Raw genomic sequence first — 20,541 nt, 5'->3', positions numbered from 1 at the left:
TAAATGGAGAACAATGTAGAGCTTAAGACTGAGCTTTGGTGCACACCTTTAGAGGTTGTAAGGTGTTCATAAATTATATTTTCATTCTTCACCTGCTGGCTGTGATCAGAAGAGTATCTGGCAAACCATTTGCGGCACCTGTTGGACAATCCAAGGATGGTAAGTTTTTGCAGCAGGATGTGGTCATCGACTGACTCAAAAACCTGGACTAGGTCTACAAAGGCAGCTATGCAGATGTGCTTGTTGGCCATTGCCGTAATATTAAGTACCTTGAATGTGGCATCTGTGGTCTGCCCTAAATCCAGATCAGACAAAATAAGTTTAGAACCCAAGAACAGTTAATTGCTTATGAACCAGTTTTCCATGACTTTAGTCATGTCAGGTAGGCTTGAGTATCCAACTCCTGTTTTTAACTCAACCTACTAAAAAGTGGGTGTCGATCCAAACCTTCCTGTTGATTGTGAATTGGCTTGGGTGCTTGGGGCTGATTGGCTGAGAGCTCCCACATCATCATTGAGGCAGAGATCTCTCACAGGCAGGGAGAAAAAATAACTTTAGCAGTTGATAATGTAAGATTCCATCACTTTCAGCACTCTCTCGGTCATAATGGAAAATGCATGCTTGTCACCAGTCTCACTGTGGGCAGGTCTACTCACTACTCGCTACACAGCTGTTTTGTTTTTTTTCCCCAAAATGGCAGCAATTTTTCAGAACTTCATTGGGGAAAAAAATCACATTTACAGGCTAAAAATCTCTGACCAACAATGTGGTGGGACTAGAATCCACATAAGCCTCACTTGTTATTAAGAACTATTTGAAACTGTTAACCTACAGCCTTTGTTGATATTAATGACCTCTAATTTCCTGCTTTTAAATTCAGATAAAACTGAAGTTATTGTACTTGGCCCCACAAATCTTAGAAACATGGTGTCTAACCAGATCCTTACTCTGGATGGCATTACCCTGACCCCTAGTAATACTGTGAGAAATCTTGGAGTCATTTTTGATCAGGATATGTCCTTCAGTGTGCATATCAAGCAAATATGTAGGACTGCTTTTTTGCATTTGCGCAGTATCTCTAAAATTAGAAAGGTCTTGTCTCAGAGTGATGCTGAAAAACTAATTCATGCATTTATTTCCTCTAGACTGGACTACTGTAATTATTATCAGGTTGTCCTAAAAGTTCCCTGAAAAGCCTTCAGTTAATTCAAAATGCTGCAGCTAGAGTACTGACAGGGACTAGAAGGAGAGAGCATATCTCACCCATATTGGCCTCTCTTCATTGGCTTCCTGTTAATTCTAGAATAGAATTTAAAATTCTTCTTCTTACTTATAAGGTTTTGAATAATCAGGTCCCATCTTATCTTAGGGACCTCATAGTACCGTATCACCCCAATAGAGCGCTTCGCTCTCAGACTGCAGGCTTACTTATAGTTCCTAGGGTTTTTAAGAGTAGAATGGGAGGCAGAGTCTTCAGCTTTCAGGCTCCTCTCCTGTGGAACCAGCTCCAAATTCGGATCAGGGAGACAGACACCCTCTCTACTTTTAAGATTAGGCTTAAAACTTTCCTTTATGCTAGCGCTTATAGTTAGGGCTGGATCAGGTGACCCTGAACCATCCCTTAGTTATGCTGCTATAGACTTAGACTGCTGGGGGGTTCCCATGATGCACTGAGTGTTTCTTTCTCTTTTTGCTCTATATGCACCACTCTGCATTTAATCATTAGTGATTGATCTCTGCTGTCTCCCACAGCATGTCTTTTTCCTGATTCTCTCCCCTCAGCCCCAACCAGTCCCAGCAGAAGACTGCCCCTCCCTGAGCCTGATTCTGCTGGAGGGTTCTTCCTGTTAAAAGGGAGTTTTTCCTTCCCACTGTCGCCAAGTGCTTGCTCACAGTGGGTCGTTTTGATCGTTGGGGTTTTTCTGTAATTATTGTATGGCTTTTGCCTTACAATATAAAGCGCCTTGGGGCAACTGTTTGTTGTGATTTGGCGCTATATAAATAAAAACTGATTTGATTTGATTAAGTGGCTGAACAGAAAAGCTTTGATAACATTGTAAAGTCTGATGGTAGTGTGACATATTTCATTCCACATTTAAATTAATGCAGTCTTGAAAATTATTGGTATGCTCTCGGCAGTGGTTGGCACAGTTCCGCTAACTGCTAATTAGGGAAGCTAACTTTTTTGGCAGCAGATTAACTTTTCAGATAACTTCAAAAACCATCAGCGGACCAATTAGCTTCTGCTAAATTTAGTTTTACTAACTTTTAGTCTGCTAACGTTTTTTTATGGCGTAGTAAGTAAAGCCGAACAGTGAAAAACATTTGTAAACCCTAAAATCACACATTAGTTCCTGTCTGTTATGTGTTCGGTCGCAGTCAGGCAACTGTGAGAAGCTGAGCTCAACCCTAACCCAGCAGACTGGACCTGGCTGCATGGCTGCTACAAAAATAAGTCATTTACATTCACAGCATACAGAGGTCCTGACGTGTGACAAAATGCATAAACTGCAAAGCAGGTTTGATTATGGTTTGATTTAAAAACCAAACTAATTCCGGATGGTTTATTGATATTAACAATTACCTCTGTCATTTTTACAAAGTGAAAATATCACAAATATCTTTTGGTTTTAAAGTAATGCACTAATTCTGAAAGTTTGAGCATTAAAACTCGCAGATGCCAAAAGGGATTATGGGAAAATGATCCTCCTCATCACTGGTTGGTTGGTTTAATTTATTTCTAAAATACCAGCAACATGTGTGTGTGTTTTTTTTGTTTTTTTTGTTTTTTTTTACAAATAAATGTGTATTTGTAAATATGTAATTGTTTTTTTCATTTATAAAAAAAAGGCATTTGCAAAACTGAGAATTATGTTTAAGTGTGATTCAGGCAGTATACCAAATGGCGACCATGTGACAGTTGAATGCTATTTATACTCCCATCAAGTAGATGGCGGTGGTCTGTGTATTTTTACCAAAAATGCATACACAGCCTCCAATTGACAGTTTTCCAAATGCTTTTTTTACAAATAAAAAAAATACACATTTACAAATACACATTAATTTGTAAAAACTAGGGATGAGCAAGTTTACCACGACCATTACCAACTAAATTATCTGTATCCGTATCTATACTCATAGTGGGCAGGGCCTAAACCAGACGTGGGCGTGGTTTAACCCGAAATTGCTGGTGCTTAAATTATTTTAAGTCTGAAATTGATATGGATTGATAAGAAGTTGCTATATTTATTGTTTGTTTGAAAACAATTTTCAGAACAGCCTCAAAATTGAGATTCAAATCAATGTTTTTGATTACAAAAGTAAGAACTATTTGCAGAACAAGTTTTTTATGAACTCAGAACATGAGTATTAAGTGTATGAATGAATATTTACAGAACAGCCTCAGAATTGAGTCGGTTTTTGATCACAGTAGAAAAGGAACTATTTTACAGAACAAGTTTTTTTATAAACTCAGAACATGAATTTTCTTAAGTGTATGAATGAGTAACAGAACAGCCTCAGAATTGACATTCAGTGTAGTAGGAAATTTTGAACTACTAAGTATGCATGAACAAGAGTTGTCATACTCAACACAACTTTCTTTTTTTTTTAATTTTATGATCAAACTGATTTTTTTTTTTTCAATTATATTTTTTTACTACCTAACATTCTTGGCATTTTTTTCCACACAAAGAAACAATATTAAGAGGTGTGTGTGTGTGTGTGTGTGTGTGTGTGTGTGTGTGTGTGTGTGTGTGTGTGTGTGTGTGTGTGTGTGTGTGTGTGTGTGTGTGTGTGTGTGTGTGTGTGTGTGTGTGTGTGTGTGACACTGAGTTACTATGTGAGAGGGAGAGAAAGAGGTTGTTTGACTGACCGATTTATTTTTATGAAATGTGGTGAGAAAGTGTCAGATACTGCATGCAGCCATATACAATAAAAATATTAATATAGGCTACTTTGTGTGTTCAGCTATATGTATGTATGTGTGTAGGTGGTCTGTAAGACTGTTTATTTTTTAATCATCTGTGTGAACTTGGTGATTCATGCAAACATCCAGTGGTGGCAAACAGGGAAATATAAATTATGTCAGCCTTGTTCACTGTATTCTTCTCAAAAGCACCGCGGTCAGCAGGAGCAAAGTTTTCCAACTGACTTTATCATCAACTAAGCGAAGTGCAAACAAACGGTTAAAAAAATAAATAAAAAACCCGACTGGAGTGGAGGCAGTGACCGACGCGACACGAGCCGTTTTCAGCTCTGTCTTGTCAAAAGCACTGCGTACGATACGAAACAAGTTCACCAAGTAACTTTAAATATTAGACTAACTGAAAAAGAGGCGAGCTGAAGAAAACTTAGAGACTAAAACTTAGAATCCAGCCAAGCGCAGAGAGAGATCCTGTCTGTGTGTGAGAAGCTGCAGTGAGATGTGTCTGTGTAGGGAGGGGCGGGCGCTGTGTGTGCCTGACCAATCACAGAGCGTGAAGACAGTCAGTTAGCCAATGAGAATTTTCCTTCAGCATGAGTACAGATATTGAGTTTTATTCAGATCATGCTAGTGCTCGTCAAAAATGCTTTATCCGTACTGGATACTTGTCTGAATCGAGTATCCGGCTCAACCCTAGGAAAAACCAACACACGTTACAGGAACTTGTGTTGTTGTTTTTTTTTTTTTTTTTTTTTTTTATAAATAAATTAAAGCAACCAGTGATGAGGAGGCTCATTTTCCCATAATGCATTTTGGCATCCGTGAGTTTTAATGCTCAAACTTTCAGAATTCGTGCATTACTTTAAAACTAAATGGTAAATGGTACATGGACTGCATTTTATATAGTGCTTTTCCATCTGCATCAGACGCTCAATAAACTGTCCATAATTAGTTTGGTTTTTAAGTCAAACCTTTGCGGTTTATGCCTTTCGACACATGTCAGGGGCTCTGTATGTTGAATGTAAATGACGCTTCCTTACAGTAGTGGGCAGGGTGCAAAAAGACAGAAGCTCTGACTCATTGTGTTGGGTTTGTGATCTGCGGTGCTTAAACTCAAACCTGGCTTGTCAGTAGCTGACATTGTACCGGAGGTGATATTAAAAGTTAGCATTTAGCTGTAGCTTCTGCTTAATTTTTAATCAGTTTATCTGTTTATTAAGGGTGTAACGATACATGCATTTGTATGGAACTGTTTTGGTATGGGACGTTTGGTTCGGTAATGTTCGGCTCGGTACAGGGCTGTGCACAGGTAATTTCGCATTGCATGTGTTTACATTCAGCATTGCCATCTTGGTGACTTTCTCGCTAAATCTGGTGACTTTCTAAACCCTCTTGACAACCTATTTCCTCAAAAGCGACTAGTGACAAATCTTTTCCTGGTGTTACTGGAGACTTTTCTGATGTTTGGTGACTCAAAATGAAAGTCTCTGTTGTCACCGAGCGGCAGCAGGTCTCCCCCCTCCTCTACAGCGCTACCTGCAGCAGCTGTAAAGCGATGATCGGAGGAATATCTGCAGTCCTCCTCGCTCAGACTCCCTCAGCCTACTGACCTCGTTGTTGCGCTGTGATTAAATAGTCCCCAGACATTGAGAAGCCCTAAGCTTGAGAAGTTATTTTAATAAGTGATGGCCAATTTTAATAGCAAAATAAATAAACAAACCAAGAATCAAGTTTATTTGTGGTTCTAAATATTTTAAAGGTAGTTTTACTCACTTTTTTCCCTCAAATTTTCCATTTATTTTCATTTATATAGCGCCAAATCACAACAGAGTTGCCTCAAGGCGCTTCACACAAGTAAGGTCTAACCTTACCCCAGAGCAACAGTGGTAAGGAAAAACTCCCTCTGAAGAAGAAACCTCAAGTAGACCATACTCAAAGGGGTGACCCTCTGCTTGGGCCATGCTACAGACATAAATTACATAACAATTCACAAAACGAATATACAGGAAATGCTGTTGATGCACAGGACAGGAGGGTCTCCAGCACAAATGCCACACCCATCTTTGGATGGAGCTGCACCTTAAATGGAGAGAAAAAACAGAATCAGGCACCAGAAAGACAAGAAATACAGTATAATTTGTCAGCATTAAACAACAATTAAAACAGGAAATACTAAGGTGATTGCCAGCTACAAGCCCTAAGCTTTACTAAAAGACCCAGAATTTAGGTAAAGTTGTGGTTGCAGTATGCTCCGTTTCCTAATGAAATGAATTAAGAGTAAAAAGCGTAGAACTATACTATGCCAGTATGCTAGCCATACGAAAGGGAGAATAAGTGCGTCTTAAGTCTGGACTTGAAAATCTCCACAGAATCTGACTGTTTTATTCACGCAGGGAGATCGTTCCACAGAACAGGGGCACGATAAGAGATAGCTCTGTGACCCGCAGACTTCTTATTCACCTTAGGGACACAAAGTAGTCCTGCACCCTGAGAACGTAAAACCCGGGTCGGCACGTAAGGTTTAATTAGGTCAACTAGGTAGGAGGGTGCCAGTCCATGAATAATTTTATTGGTTAGTAGCAGAACCTTAAAATCTGATCTCACTGGGACAGGAAGCCAGTGAAGGGATGCCAAAATGGGTGTAATGTGGTCGAACTTTCTGCTTTGTGTCAAAAGTCTGGCTGCAGCATTTTGAACCAATTGGAGACCCCTAATGCTAGACTGCGGTAAACCTGAAACTAGAACATTGCAGTAGTCCAATCTAGAAGAGATAAATGCATGGATCAGGGTCTCAGCATCAGCCATAGACATGATGGGATGAATCTTCGCTATATTTCGCAGGTGGAAGAAAGCAGTCCTAGTAATATTTCTAATGTGGAGGCCAAAGGACAACGAAGCATCAAAAATTACCCCAAGGTTCCTCACTTTATCAGTGTGATGTATGACACTCGAGCCGAGGCCGAGCGTTAACTGGTCAAATTGATGCCGATGTCTCACTGGACCAAGAACCATCATTTCAGTCTTATCAGAGTTTAAAAGTAGGAAGTTTCTAGACATCCAACTTCTCACTGCTGCAAGGCAATCTTCTAAGGATTTTATGTGAACGAGATTACCAGCAGTTACCGGCATGTATAACTATCATCTGCATATGCATCTGCATATCTTAAGCAGAGCAGAGAATCAGATGCTCAGACGAGTTATATTTGTAACCCCCAACAGCTAATAAGCTAAACCTAGATTTATAAATAAGAGCAACACCCCCGCCTTGCTTCGCATCACGAGGGACGTGACTAAATGTATATGCTGGTGGGCAGGCCTCATTTAAGGGGAGGGCAGCTGTAGGTTTAAGCCAGGTTTCAGATAGCCCAATCATATCTAAGTGATGATCAATAATTAGATCATTGATCAACAATGATTTTGAGGACAGTGATCTTATGTTAATGAGGCCCAGTCTAAGGACCTCAATGGGGATGACAGTTGAACTATTTGGGTTCAGGGGTGGTTCCAGAGTAGCATATATAAGATGCCTAGAAGTAGGTTTTAGGTTTGAGACATTCCATGTGCGTTGGAGGTCGCAGACACGAAATCTTTGCTGTTGCTGGAACAACCACTGGGCCATCCTCAATTTCAACATCATCCAATATAGTAATGGGTATTAAGTTTGGAAAGCATATCCCTCTATGATTTTTATGAAGCACTGAGGATGAAGCACTCAGAGGTCACAAAAATGGACATAGAGAGGACTTATGACCTTGCCAGAAAGATGTGTCAGCATCTATTAATAGTCTGGTCCTCTCCCCTCCCGGGATACTGATGAGGCGTTTAGCAGGCTGACATCATTAAATAGGTGGCTGGCGCAGTTTTGTAAACAGCAAGGCTTTAGCTTTATTGATAATTGGCCTTCATTCTGGGGCCACCGTGGCTTGCTGATGCCGGACGGCCTCCACCCTACTGGGGAAGGTGCCGCCATCTTGTCTGCGAACATAGAGCTCTACAGGGAGGGTAGCATTAGGAATCTACAGCAGGCCACGGAGCAGGTGATTAGAGACCCTGCAAGGCTTATGACAAATGTGGGTGTAGGATCCATTAGCTTAGCGGGAAATTTAGTGCAGAAAATCCACTATGGTGATAGTGCAGTTTATTTGCCAGGGAGGAAATTTCAACAAGTTGAGACTGTGGCCTGCTTCCGTAGTCGTGTCCATAAAAATCATAGCGGGATATGCTTTCCAAACTTAATACCCATTACTATATTGGATGATGTTGAAATTGAGGATGGCCCAGTGGTTGTTCCAGCAACAGCAAAGATTTCGTGTCTGCGACCTCCAACGCACATGGAATGTCTCAAACCTAAAACCTACTTCTAGGCATCTTATATATGCTACTCTGGAACCACCCCTGAACCCAAATAGTTCAACTGTCATCCCCATTGAGGTCCTTAGACTGGGCCTCATTAACATAAGATCACTGTCCTCAAAATCATTGTTGATCAATGATCTAATTATTGATCATCACTTAGATATGATTGGGCTATCTGAAACCTGGCTTAAACCTACAGCTGCCCTCCCCTTAAATGAGGCCTGCCCACCAGCATATACATTTAGTCACGTCCCTTGTGATGCGAAGCAAGGCGGGGGTGTTGCTCTTATTTATAAATCTAGGTTTAGCTTATTAGCTGTTGGGGGTTACAAATATCACTCATTTGAGGATCTGATTCTCCGCTCTGCTCAGGATATTACACATCGCCAAGGTCAGAAGAATAAAAATCAGTCGTATTACTTTGTCACTGTATATAGGCCTCCTGGCCCATATTCTGAATTCTTAGATGAATTTGGTGCGTTCATCTCTAACTTGTCAACTAGTGTAGATAACATTCTGATTATTGGTGACTTTAACATTCATATAAATAAGCCTTCTGATCCCCTCTGCAAATCATTTCTGGAAATTGTGGATGCATTAGGATTTCAGCAATGCATTCGGGATTCGATGCACATTAGTGGAAATACCCTGGATCTGGTTCTCGCACGTGGTATTGGTGTCACAAATATTGACATCATGCCTCTTACATCAGTGGTGTCTGATCACTCAAGTTTACAGTTTCGCTGCCGTGTTTAGTGGAACAACAACCGTATATATCTTTACGGTGATGCATCAACTCCTCAACTAAGACTGAACTCGAAGCTAGACTGCCTGATGTCTTAGCTTCACATTTGACAAATACCCAGTCAGTAGACAGACTTGTGGATAGTTTAAACTCACTGCTCAAAACTACACTCGACATGATTGCACCACCTGTGTTAAAACCGCGCTCCCCCAAATCACAGTCACCTTGGTTCAATGATTATCTGCGTGGCCTCAAGCATAAAGCAAGAGGTCTAGAACGGAAATGGCGTCGTTCAAAATTAAAAGTATTTCACCTTGCGTGGCGTGATGCTATCTTAGACTATAAGCATGGATTATTGGCTACAAAGCGGACTTACTACTCTGATTTGTTCAACAAAAACAAGCATAACTCAAAGTTCTTGTTCGACACGGTGGCAACACTTTTGCATGGACAACCACCTGTAGTTCGCGCTCCTTTTACAGCACAAGATTTCCTGGATTACTTTGGGAAGAAAATAGAAGACATCAGGTTAAACATATCCAGGCATGCCTTAATCCAGCCACTACACCCTGCTATTGATGTGGGCGCCACTATTGAGGTATTACCTAGATTTACAGAATTTGACAGTATCTCACTAAGCATGCTGACAAAACTCGTAATGTCAACAAAAAGCACAACCTGTTTATTTGATCCTATACCAACAAAACTGTTTAAGGACCTGTGGCCCACTCTTGGGCCGACTGTGCTGGAAATTATTAATCTTTTTTTAACTTCTGGATCTGTTCCTAAATGTTTCAAATGTGCAGTGATTAAACCATTACTTAAGAAACCTAATCTTGACCCTAGTGTATTGACAAACTATCGGCTGGTATCAAATCTATAATTTTTCTCTAAAATTCTGGAAAAAGTGGTGTCACGGCAGCTCGTAGACTATCTTACTGAGAATAATCTCTTTGAACCACTGCAGTCTGCTTTTAGAAATTATCATTCCACAGAGATGGCTCTCACTAAAGTGGTGAATGATCTTCTGCTTACAATGGATTCGGACACCACTACGGTTCTGTTGCTGTTAGATCTCAGTGCTGCATTTGATACAGTGGATCATCATATTCTACGTGATAGGCTGGAATATCATTTTGGAATTACTGGGAGTGCCCTTGCATGGCTGATGTCATACTTGACCAGTCGTTCTCACTGTGTTTTGTACAATAACACTACCTCTAACCTTAGTGACATGAAATTTGGGGTTCCACAGGGGTCTGTCTTAGGCCCCCTGCTTTTCTCCCTTTATATAGCACCCCTTGGGCACCTATTGCGGCGTTTTGGGATTACCTTTCACTGCTATGCAGATGATACTCAGTTATACATGCCAATAACTGCCGGTAATCTCGTTCACATAAAATCCTTAGAAGATTGCCTTGCAGCAGTGAGAAGTTGGATGTCTAGAAACTTCCTACTTTTAAACTCTGATAAGACTGAAATGATGGTTCTTGGTCCAGTGAGACATCGGCATCAATTTGACCAGTTAACGCTCAGCCTCGGCTCGTGTGTCATACATCACACTGACAAAGTGAGGAACCTTGGGGTAATTTTTGATCCTTCGTTGTCCTTTGGCCTCCACATTAGAAATATTACTAGGACTGCTTTCTTCCACCTGTGAAATATAGCGAAGATTCGTCCCATCCTGTCTATGGCTGATGCTGAGACCCTGATCCATGCATTTATCTCTTCTATATTGGACTACTGCAATGTTCTATTTTCTGGTTTACCGCAGTCTAGCATTAGGGGTCTCCAATTGGTTCAAAATGCTGCAGCCAGACTTTTGACACGAAGCGGAAAGTTCGACCACATTACACCCATTTTGGCATCCCTTCACTGGCTTCCTGTCCCAGTGAGATCAGATTTTAAGGTTCTGATACTAACCTATGAAATTATTCATGGACTGGCACCCTCCTACCAAGCTGACCTAATTAAACCTTACGTACCGGCCCGGGCTTTACGTTCTCAGGGTGCAGGACTACTTTGTGTCCCTAAGGTGAATAAGAAGTCTGCGGGTCACAGAACGTTCTCTTATCGTGTCACTGTTCTGTGAAATGATCTCCCTGCATCAATAAAACAGTCAGATTCTGTGGAGACTTTCAAGTCCAGACTTAAGACGCACTTATTTTCCCTTTCATATGGCTAGCATACTGGTACAGTTTTGTTTTACGCTTTTTACTCTTTTAATTCATTTTATTAGTAATTGGAGCGGGCCACGACCTCAACTTTACCTAAATTCTGGGTCTTTTAGTGAGGTTTGGGGCTAGTGGCTGGCGATCACCTTAGTATTTCTCTGTTTTTCTTGTTGTTTAATGCTGACAAATTACACAGTATTTCTTGTCTTTCTGATGCCTGATTCTGTTTTTTCTCTGTTTAAGGTGCAGCTCCATCCAGAGATGGGAGTTGTGTTCATGTTGGCGATCCTCCTGTCCTGTGTGCCAATTGCATTTCTTGTATATTCGTCCATAAATCATTCTGTGAATTGTTCTGTAATTTATGTTTTGTAGCATGGCCCAAGCAGAGGGTCACCCCTTTGAGTCTGGTCTGCTTGAGGTTTCTTCCTCAGAGGGAGTTTTTCCTTACCACTGTTGCTCTGGGGGTTGGTAAGGTTAGACCTTACCTGTGTGAAGCACTGAGGCAAGTCTGTTATTTGGCGCTATATAAATGAAAATAAATTGAAAATTGAAATGGACACAACTGCGGAAGCAGGCCACAGTCTCAACTTGTTGAAATTCCCTCCCTGGCAGATAAACTGCACTATCACCATAGTCAATTTTCTGCACTAAATCCTCCCTAAGATAATGGATTCTACACCCACTTATGTCATAAGCCTTGCAGGGTCTCTAATCAACTGCTCCGTGGCCTGCTGTAGATTCCTAATGTTGCCCTCCCTGTAGAGCTCTATCTATGTTTGCAGACAAGATGGCGGCACCTTAGCCAGTAGGGTGGAGGCCGTCCGGCATCAGCAAGCCATGGCAGCCCCAGAACGAAGGCCAGTTATCAATAAAGCTAAAGTCTTGCTGTCTACAAAACTGCGCCAGCCACCTATTTAACGATGTCAGCCTGCTAAACGCCTCATCAGTACCCCGGGAGGGGAGGGGACCAGAGACTATTAATCGATGCCGACACATCTTTCTGGCAAGGTCACAAGTCCTCTCTATTTCCATTTTTGTGACCTCTGAGTGCTTCATCCTGATATCATTGGTGCCGACGTGAATAACTATGTGACTATATCTCATGTCATGTTCCTTCGTCTGTCTTCCCTTCTGCAGCGTCAGCACTCTAAGATGAGATGCAGTGTCGGGAGTTCTGGCCCCAGGAATACATTTAACGTCAGCCGGCATCTGTAACCTGACTTTGCGGGTGATAGAATCCCCTATCACTAAAGTCCGGTGTTTCGGCCTGGAGACAAGAGTGGAAGTCACTTGTGGGCTCAGAGAATTCATATCAGGCAAATCCAAGGGGGAGAACCGATTCACTGTTCGCAGTGGCGAGTGTGATCGGGGTGCCACAACCGGGCACCAAGCCCTACGGGGCTTCCTGCGCCTAGCCACAGTCCGAAAGCAGTCCTCCACAGCCGGCGTTTCTAAGCTGTGCTTCTAGCCGGCCCAACACTAACCTCATCTGGAGTGCCCGTAACATCTAACTCCACTGAGCTAAGAAGCTGCTCCAACTTACGGACACGGCTAGCTAAAAGAGAGCCACCCTATCTTCCAGCATCACGCAGGATTTACGGAGGGTGTAAAGTAGGATTTGTAGTGTAGTTTGTGCACTAAGAAATTCAAGAATGTAGCCAAGCAAACACGAGCTAACCAATAATGGATAAGCTAACCACTCCTAAGGCTCACACAGACGCAAATAAATGAATTAAAATTCACAGCAGTTACACTGAAAAATTAACAGAAGTATTAAACAGGTAAAAAAGCAGCAGCTATAAAATACACTAAACAGTTAACTAACAGAAGTATAAAAAAATGAAATGAAAAAATGACGGGCTCCGAAATAGCTAACGCAAGCTAACCGCTAGCGAAAATGCTAGCCGCTCCTAAGATTTTACACATGAGTAAAATAATTACTTAAAATTCACAGCAGGTCGACTGAAAAATGAACAGAAGTATTAAACGGGTAAAAAAGAACAGCTATAAAAAGTAATGACGGGGGGGGAGTCGACCTAGCTAGCGAAAGCTAACTGCTAGCAAATGCTAACTGCAAGCGATTCACAGCAGGACTGTTGTTAAATAACTTTCAGAGTAGATACAATTAATAACCAGAAGAGTGCTAAACAGAAATAAAAGAAGCGTATACATCCGTGTGAAGTTCAGAGCAGTGTCGCAGCAACAAACAATCACGGATTGTTTGACCACTGAGTTTAAACTATCCCCAATAATGTCTACTGATTGGGTATTTCCCAAACGTGAAGCTAAGATTTCAGGCAGTGATGCATCACAGTAGTGATATATAAGGCTGTTCCACTAAACACGGCAATGAAACTGTAAACTTAATGAGTGATCAGAGACCGCTGATGTAAGAGGCATGATGTCAATATTTGTGACAGCAATACCATGTCCCAGAATGAAATCCAGGGTATTTCCACTAATGTGCATCGAGTCTTGAATGCATTGCCAAAATCCTAATGCATCCACAATTTCTATAAATGATTTGCAGAGGGAATCAGAAGGCTTATTTATATGAATGTTAAAGTCAGCAATGATCAGAATGTTATCTGCACTAGTTGACAAGTTAGAGATGAACGTACCAAATTCATCTAAGAATTCAGAGTATGGGCCAGGAGGACAAAGTAATACTGCTGATTTTTATTCTTCTGACCTTGGCACTGTGTAATATCCTAAGCAGAGCGGAGAATCGGATGCTCAAATGAGTTATATTTGTGACCCCCAACAGCTAATAAGCTAAACACGAGGGATGTGACTAAATATATATGGTGGTGGGCAGACGTCATTTAAGGGGAGGACAGCTGTAGGTTTAAGCCAGGTTTCACATAACCCAATCATATCTAAGTGATGATCAATAATTAGATCATTAATCAACAATGATTTTGAGGATAGTGATCTTATGTTAATGAGGCTCAGACTAAGGATCTCAGTGGGGTTGACAGTTGGACTGTTTGGGTTTAGTGGTGATTCCAGAGTAGCATATATAAGATGCCTAGAAGTAAGTTTAGGTTTGAGACGCGCGTTGTAGGTAGCAGACGTGCCTTGTAGGTAGCAGACACAAAATCTTTGATACAGCTTGAAGAACTATTGGGCTATCCTCAATTTCAACATCATCCAATGTAGTAATGGGTATTAAGTTTGCAAAGCATATCCCTCTGATTTTTTTATGGACACATCTCAACACCACAGTCTCAACTTAGCAGATAAGCTGCACTATCACCATAGTGGATTTTCTGTATTAATTTAATAAGTGGTGGCCAATTTTAATGGCAAAATAAATAAACAAACCAAGAATCAAGTTTTTTTTGTGGTTCTCAATATTTTAAAGGCAGTTTTACTCACTTTTTTGCCTCTCCTATTGTAGTGTTTTTGTTTTCAAAGCTTTTTAAAAAAGATATATTAACAAACATTAAATGAACAGTTAGAAAATAAAATAAATTGTACAAAAGTAAAAGGATTCTTTAACATTCTCTTTTTAAAAAATCCTTATAGAGTGTGAAAGTTTGGGACAAGTTCATTTTTCTGGCAAAAATATGAAGGTTCAATAAAACTGAACAGGGCTTCATGCTGGAACCGTTGTGCTGCGCTTTACTTGTGGAAAGGTTTTGTTAAAAGCTGTTTATTAGGAATTTAATTTTTATAATATTTCATACATTTGTTGTTTGAGAACATTTTATTTAACTTATTACCAGGCAGTACTTTGCAAATATTTTATTTTCCTGTTTGTATAATGTTACAATAAATTGTTGGTTTAAGCAACAAGCAAATTTAGGTTTTGTATTTTGCTACCATACTGTACCGAAAATGAACCGAACCATGACCTCAAAACTGAGGTACGCGCCAAACTGTGATTTTTGTGTATCGTTACACCCCTACTGTTTATTGTGATAAAAGTTAACTTTTCAGTTAGTGGATTAGCAGTTATTGAAGCTAACGTTTTGGTTAGCTGTGCCCACCACTGGCTCTCAGTTTGGTTTGTTATGGTACATGTGAAAATGTGAATGTAGCAAAAGCATCTGTCCACACAAGAAACATGCAGGTTTTTGTCTGTCATTTCAGGAACGATAAAGAGATGGTTATGAATGAGGTTGCGGGTCATCTTCTGCGGACCAAGAGCTCAGAACACGTAGACGGTGGCGTAGCTGCAGGAGTAGCTGTGCTTGACAATCCTTTATTCATCTAAACTTAGAACCACAATTCAAAAAAGTTTGTACAGTCTGGAAAAGGGATGAAAAAACAAAGAAAATGCAGTGTATTGCTTTGCTTTATTTCATTGCAGACAGTATGGACCCAAGAAATTTCATGTTTTGCCTGTTTAACTTTAATTTCAGTTTGTAAAGAGCAATGGCACAAGTCTCAACTGTGTATGTTTATCTTGTCCAGAAGCCGTGTGGACTTCTGTGGGCTTGGAGGCATCTGGGTTGGACCTTCACCCAGTGGCGATGTGTACTGTGGTCACACAAGTCTGTGTTCATGATCTTTTTTGGAAGATATGCACACTGTGTGGTCTATACCAAAGATGAAAAAGACCATCCAGGGTCTGTCATGGTATGGGGTTGTGTCAGTGCCCTTGGTAAAGTTAATTTACATTTATTACTTACACTGATTGCTGCATTAATTCAGTAAATGACATTGAGATTTTAGAGCAAAATATGCTGCTTTCAAGTGTTGCAGGCCTTAAAGGAATGTTGCAGGAATGGATATATACGTATATTAACAAATTAAGTTCATTCATTCATTTCCTATACCTGCTTACTCCAAGGAGGGCTGGAGCCAATCCCAGCAGTTATAGGGTGTGAGACAGGGCACACCCTTGACAGGACGCAGTCTATCACAGGGCAATTAATTGAAGTTGATCACACATGACATGAAATATGTTGGATTCATACTGACTGCAATCAGTTAAGTCAAAAGACTCACTGCATTTTGTTTTCATTTATTTTTCTAATTTTCCATACTGTCCCACTGTCTTTTGATTTGGTATTACACAGCTCACAATGTTGTATAGAAATGGACAATGGTGAACTTTTAATGACCAAAATAACTGTTGGTACAACTGAGTCAAAGATTTTTTTTTGTTGTTTAATTCCAATCAAATCCTCATGTAAAGTTTGCACAGAATCAGTCTCAGCTCAATTATTCACAACTGGTGAATGTTATGTACCCAGTGGTTCAAATTCTGCTCATTAGAGGTGATACAGAATACAAATGTCTCATTTCTGCTGTGTAAAGATGTTTAGTATTTTCATATATTAATGATTCATAAATGGGATGAGTGGGGATTTTAATCATGATTAATTTTTGACATGATTGTTTTCAGCAACAATTTCACAGAAATTCTGTTTTTTATGTAATTCTTCCTTTTAAATTTTCTTTTTAAAAAGCCTATTTTTGAAACAGGTTTCCAAAATGTTCATCTCATTTTGTTGGTTATTAAATTCCTAAACATGAGCACCAAATGCTGCATCATTAAACTTTAGTGACATGTTAGCACTTTCTTTATATTTGGTTACAAGAAGGAGTTAACGGGACTGAATCCACAAAATGTAGGTTTAATCAGAGTGTCTTGTCATGCTTGAACAAGACACCCAGCTACGAAAGAGCTCAAACATGCGACTCATAGATATAGAAAATTTCTAAAGCTCACTGAACAGTTTGTGCACCTCTCCAAAGCTGCTGCCTGTTCATTACTTCAGTCCTTTACAGTTTTCCTTAGAAATCTATAGAGGGGCACAAAATAAAATCTGTTTTTTTCCTGTGGAGTTCCCAGTGTGCCAGCTTGTGTTCTCTTCTCAATGGTTACGATAGTATAATTGTGCCATAATGAAGGCCGCACACAATGACCCCATGCATAAAGTCTTAGCCTGGTGGGCCAACATGTGCTGGCACTTATGGAGGTCATGGTGAAATTTCTGTCAATCTTGCTCACCCTGCTCAAAACAATCAGCTGCGACCCCAGCCACAGTCACATCTCCTTCAGCATCAGTTTATCTAATATGAGAACCACATCACCCTCAGCCAGAGCCCTACAGCGTTGATCTGGGAACATGAAATAACTTTCATGCACCATTGCCTTTTGATTTTCAAACAGCAACCCTCACTTTATAAAACTGGCAGTTCAAAAATATCGTTCTTATACCAATCCTCCCCTCCACACACCCCACCTCCAGGCAAGGGTGGTGTGTGTGTTCCTCAACCTCAGGTCCTCTACCAGAGGCCAGGGAGTTTTTTTTTTGTTTGGCGCAGTATCTTAGCCGTTCCTAAGACTGCACTAATGTGAAGAGAGGATTTTCTTTCACCAAGACTTCAAATCTAGGCTTGCATCTCAGATATACATTCTCGCAAATTGTTACTGCACTTTCAGGTCTTTTTAAGAAAACCCTCCTCTGTACAACTTTATCATGAAGCTGTATAACTGGTTACACAAATTGCAAAACATCCACTATGCACAATTTCTACAATCACAGCCAGAGAAGCCTATAACTTCTTCTGGGTTGTCTGGGTGTCTTGGTGGCTTTCCTCACTCTTCTCCTTCTTTCACAGTTAGATTTGAGAACTGTCTACTCCACACAGATTTACCATAGAGTGACATACTGATTGTATTTCTTCATAATTGATGTAAATAAAGTTCAAGACATATTCAGTGACTTGGAAATGTTCATGTATCCATCCTCTGACTTGTCTGAACAAAACTGGCAATAAAACTGATTATTTACAGTTGTTATATATACCAAAGGGGCACATTACTTATGCAACCCATCATCATGGCTTTTATATTTGTAATACATTCTTATTGTTGTAGAGATTTGCTTTGAGTTTGTTAATTTTTTTTTTCCATTTTTATAGAGAAGCCTGATTTACTTTTTGCATTTGAAATGGCATAAACAAATTAAAATGTGTGAAATGCCAGTGGGCCCAGTACTTTTGGAGGACACTATATATTGAAAGCTAGCAGTAAAAAGTGTAGGTATATTGCTAATGGGGGGGGGATGTTGTTAAGTTGTGCCTATTTTATAGCTACAGTATGTTATATTAAATGAGGCTTGACAACCGATGACTTTAGCATCTCTACTGAAAAGCAACACGCAGGGCAACTTCACATGCTATCAGGCTAACACGAACTCGCGCACAGTCAGTCACGCGTACGGGTGCCTGGAGGCACAATCTTAAATACATCACATCCCCCTTTTAAACAAGCTTTTTTTGTTTGTTTGTTTTTTCTGCAAGGTAACATTAATTTCCTTTACATCACACAATAGCAAAGGTAGCAAAACAACTCTGCAACTCCAACATATATATATATAAAACTGAGGAACAGCACAGTCTTTCAGCACTTTAGACTACTCCCTATATCTAGCAGGCAGATTTGGTTTTATATGAGAGAGCATCAGACCTGTTATTCAAAGTCGTCTGTGTTTCCTTTGCAACAACTGGCTCAGATAAACTTGCATGTTCTGTTTGGAACTTCTCAGTCTGTTGTCTGTTGTTGGAAACGTTTTCTCCTCTGTTTTACGCAGATGTTTACGATTCCTCCTGTAAACTTGTCCATCTGGTGTGCGAACCACAAATGAACGTGGCTGCTGATGTTTGTGCAGGACCACTGCAGGCTGCCATGTGTCTCCTCTTTGGATCCTGAGGTTTTCTCCTTCCCTCATGTCTGGCAGTGTCCTTGTTTGTCTGTCAAAGTACAGTTTCTGTTTCTCCTGCTTTTCTTTCAGCTGCTGATGAACCTTGTCCGATCCTGATGGTGTGAGCAGTGTTGTGGACGTAGGCAGTTTAGTTTTGATCCTGTGTCCCATGAGCAACTGTGCAGGTGAAAGACCTACATTCTCCAGGGGTGTATTTCTGTACTCCAACAGTGAAATATAGGGATCACCTTTGCTGCATTCGGCTTTCTTCAGGAGATTTTTAACAGTCTGTACAGTTCTTTCGGCCTGTCCATTGGACTGAGCGTGCGTGGGGCTGGATGTAACATGTCTGAATTCCCAACTTTCTGCAAATTCTTTGAACTCAGCAGTGGCATACTGAGGTCCATTATCAGAGATGACTACATCAGGGATGCCATGTCTGGCGAACATAGACTTCATAGCCACTATGACACCATGACTGTTGGTCTCTTTCAGTTTTGTTATTTCTGGATACTTTGAAAAGTAGTCCACACAAAGTAAAAAACTCAGATCCATTGTAGTGGAAGAGATCGGTCTCGACTTTCTCCCACGGCCTGTTTGGTACTGGATGGGACAGTAGTGGCTCTCTTAGATTGCTATTTCTGTGCTCGTTGCAAATGGAACACTGTGACACCATTTCTTCAATATTTGCAGACATGTTTCGCCAATACAAAATGTCTCTGGCTCTTTCCTTACACTTTACTATCCCCAAGTGTGACTCATGGATCTTTTCCAGCATCTCATGCCTTAGTTAAGTTGGGACAATTACCTTTGCTCCTTTGAACATTAGTCCTGATGTAAATGTGATTTCATCTCTAAATGTCCAATAAGGCAAAATGTCCTTGTTCACTCCACGTCTTTCATTTGGCCAACCTCACTATCATGTCTTTCAGTAACTGCATTTCAGTGTCCTTGGCAGTTGCTTTTTGGAATTCTTGCAGTTTTTGTTCAGACATCAGAAGTTGCAGTGAAACAAGACTGACCTCAAGCTCTTTCTCCACTAAGTCCTCTTTTTGTTCTCTGAGAAAAGCTCGGCTCAAGGTTTCTGCTATGTAAAGTTCTTTGCCGGGTTTGTATGTTACATTCAAGTTGTATCTTTGTAGTATTCTTTATAGCCTCAGCGGAGCCTGGTGCAGTGACTTTTTGAAGATGCCTTCCAGCGGCTTACGGTCACTTTCCACTTGAATGTCTTTCCCATACACATACTGGTGAAACTTTTCACAGCCGTAAACAATAGCAAGTAGCTCTTTTTCAATCTGAGCGTATCTTTGCTGACAGTCAGTGAGTGCTCTCGATCCATATGCTACAGGCTGTCTGTCCTGCAGCAAGACTGCTCTTATTCCTTCAGAGCTGGCATCAACTGACAGTGTGACCGGTTTATTGACATCGTAGTACTTGACTGTTGGAGCGTTTGTGACAAGTTGCTTGAGTTTTTCAAAACTCCTCTCTTGTGATTCTTCCCAGTGCTACTCTGTGTTTGCTTCGAGCAGCTTTCTTAATGGTGCACTTATGTCTGATAGGTATGAACTTTGCAAGATACTGAATCATACCTAAAAACCTTAACAGTTTTGATTTGTCCTGTGGTCGAGGTATCTGTGCCACCGCTCACTTTTTCAACATCTGGTTTCAAGCCAT

The 20,541-nt window shown here is 40.6% G+C and overlaps 1 protein-coding gene across 2 annotated transcripts in view; it reads left to right on the top strand.

The window, feature by feature from the left end:
* gss (glutathione synthetase) overlaps positions 1 to 15,491 on the top strand; it is an 81,795-nt gene extending 66,304 nt beyond the window's left edge. For both annotated transcript variants that reach the window (XM_034172169.1, XM_034172168.1), the window contains exon 13: positions 15,299 to 15,491. In XM_034172169.1, coding sequence (XP_034028060.1) covers positions 15,299 to 15,422 — 124 coding nt within the window. In that variant the 3' untranslated portion in view covers positions 15,423 to 15,491. The remainder of the gene's footprint in view (positions 1 to 15,298) is intronic.
* Positions 15,492 to 20,541: the final 5,050 nt, after the last annotated feature.

This window comes from Thalassophryne amazonica, chromosome 6 (genome assembly GCF_902500255.1).
Source record: "Thalassophryne amazonica chromosome 6, fThaAma1.1, whole genome shotgun sequence".
NCBI classification, from domain to species: Eukaryota; Metazoa; Chordata; class Actinopteri; order Batrachoidiformes; family Batrachoididae; genus Thalassophryne; species Thalassophryne amazonica.
The sequence above is the reverse complement of the archived record's forward strand: the minus strand, read 5'-3'. Positions and strand labels throughout refer to the sequence as shown.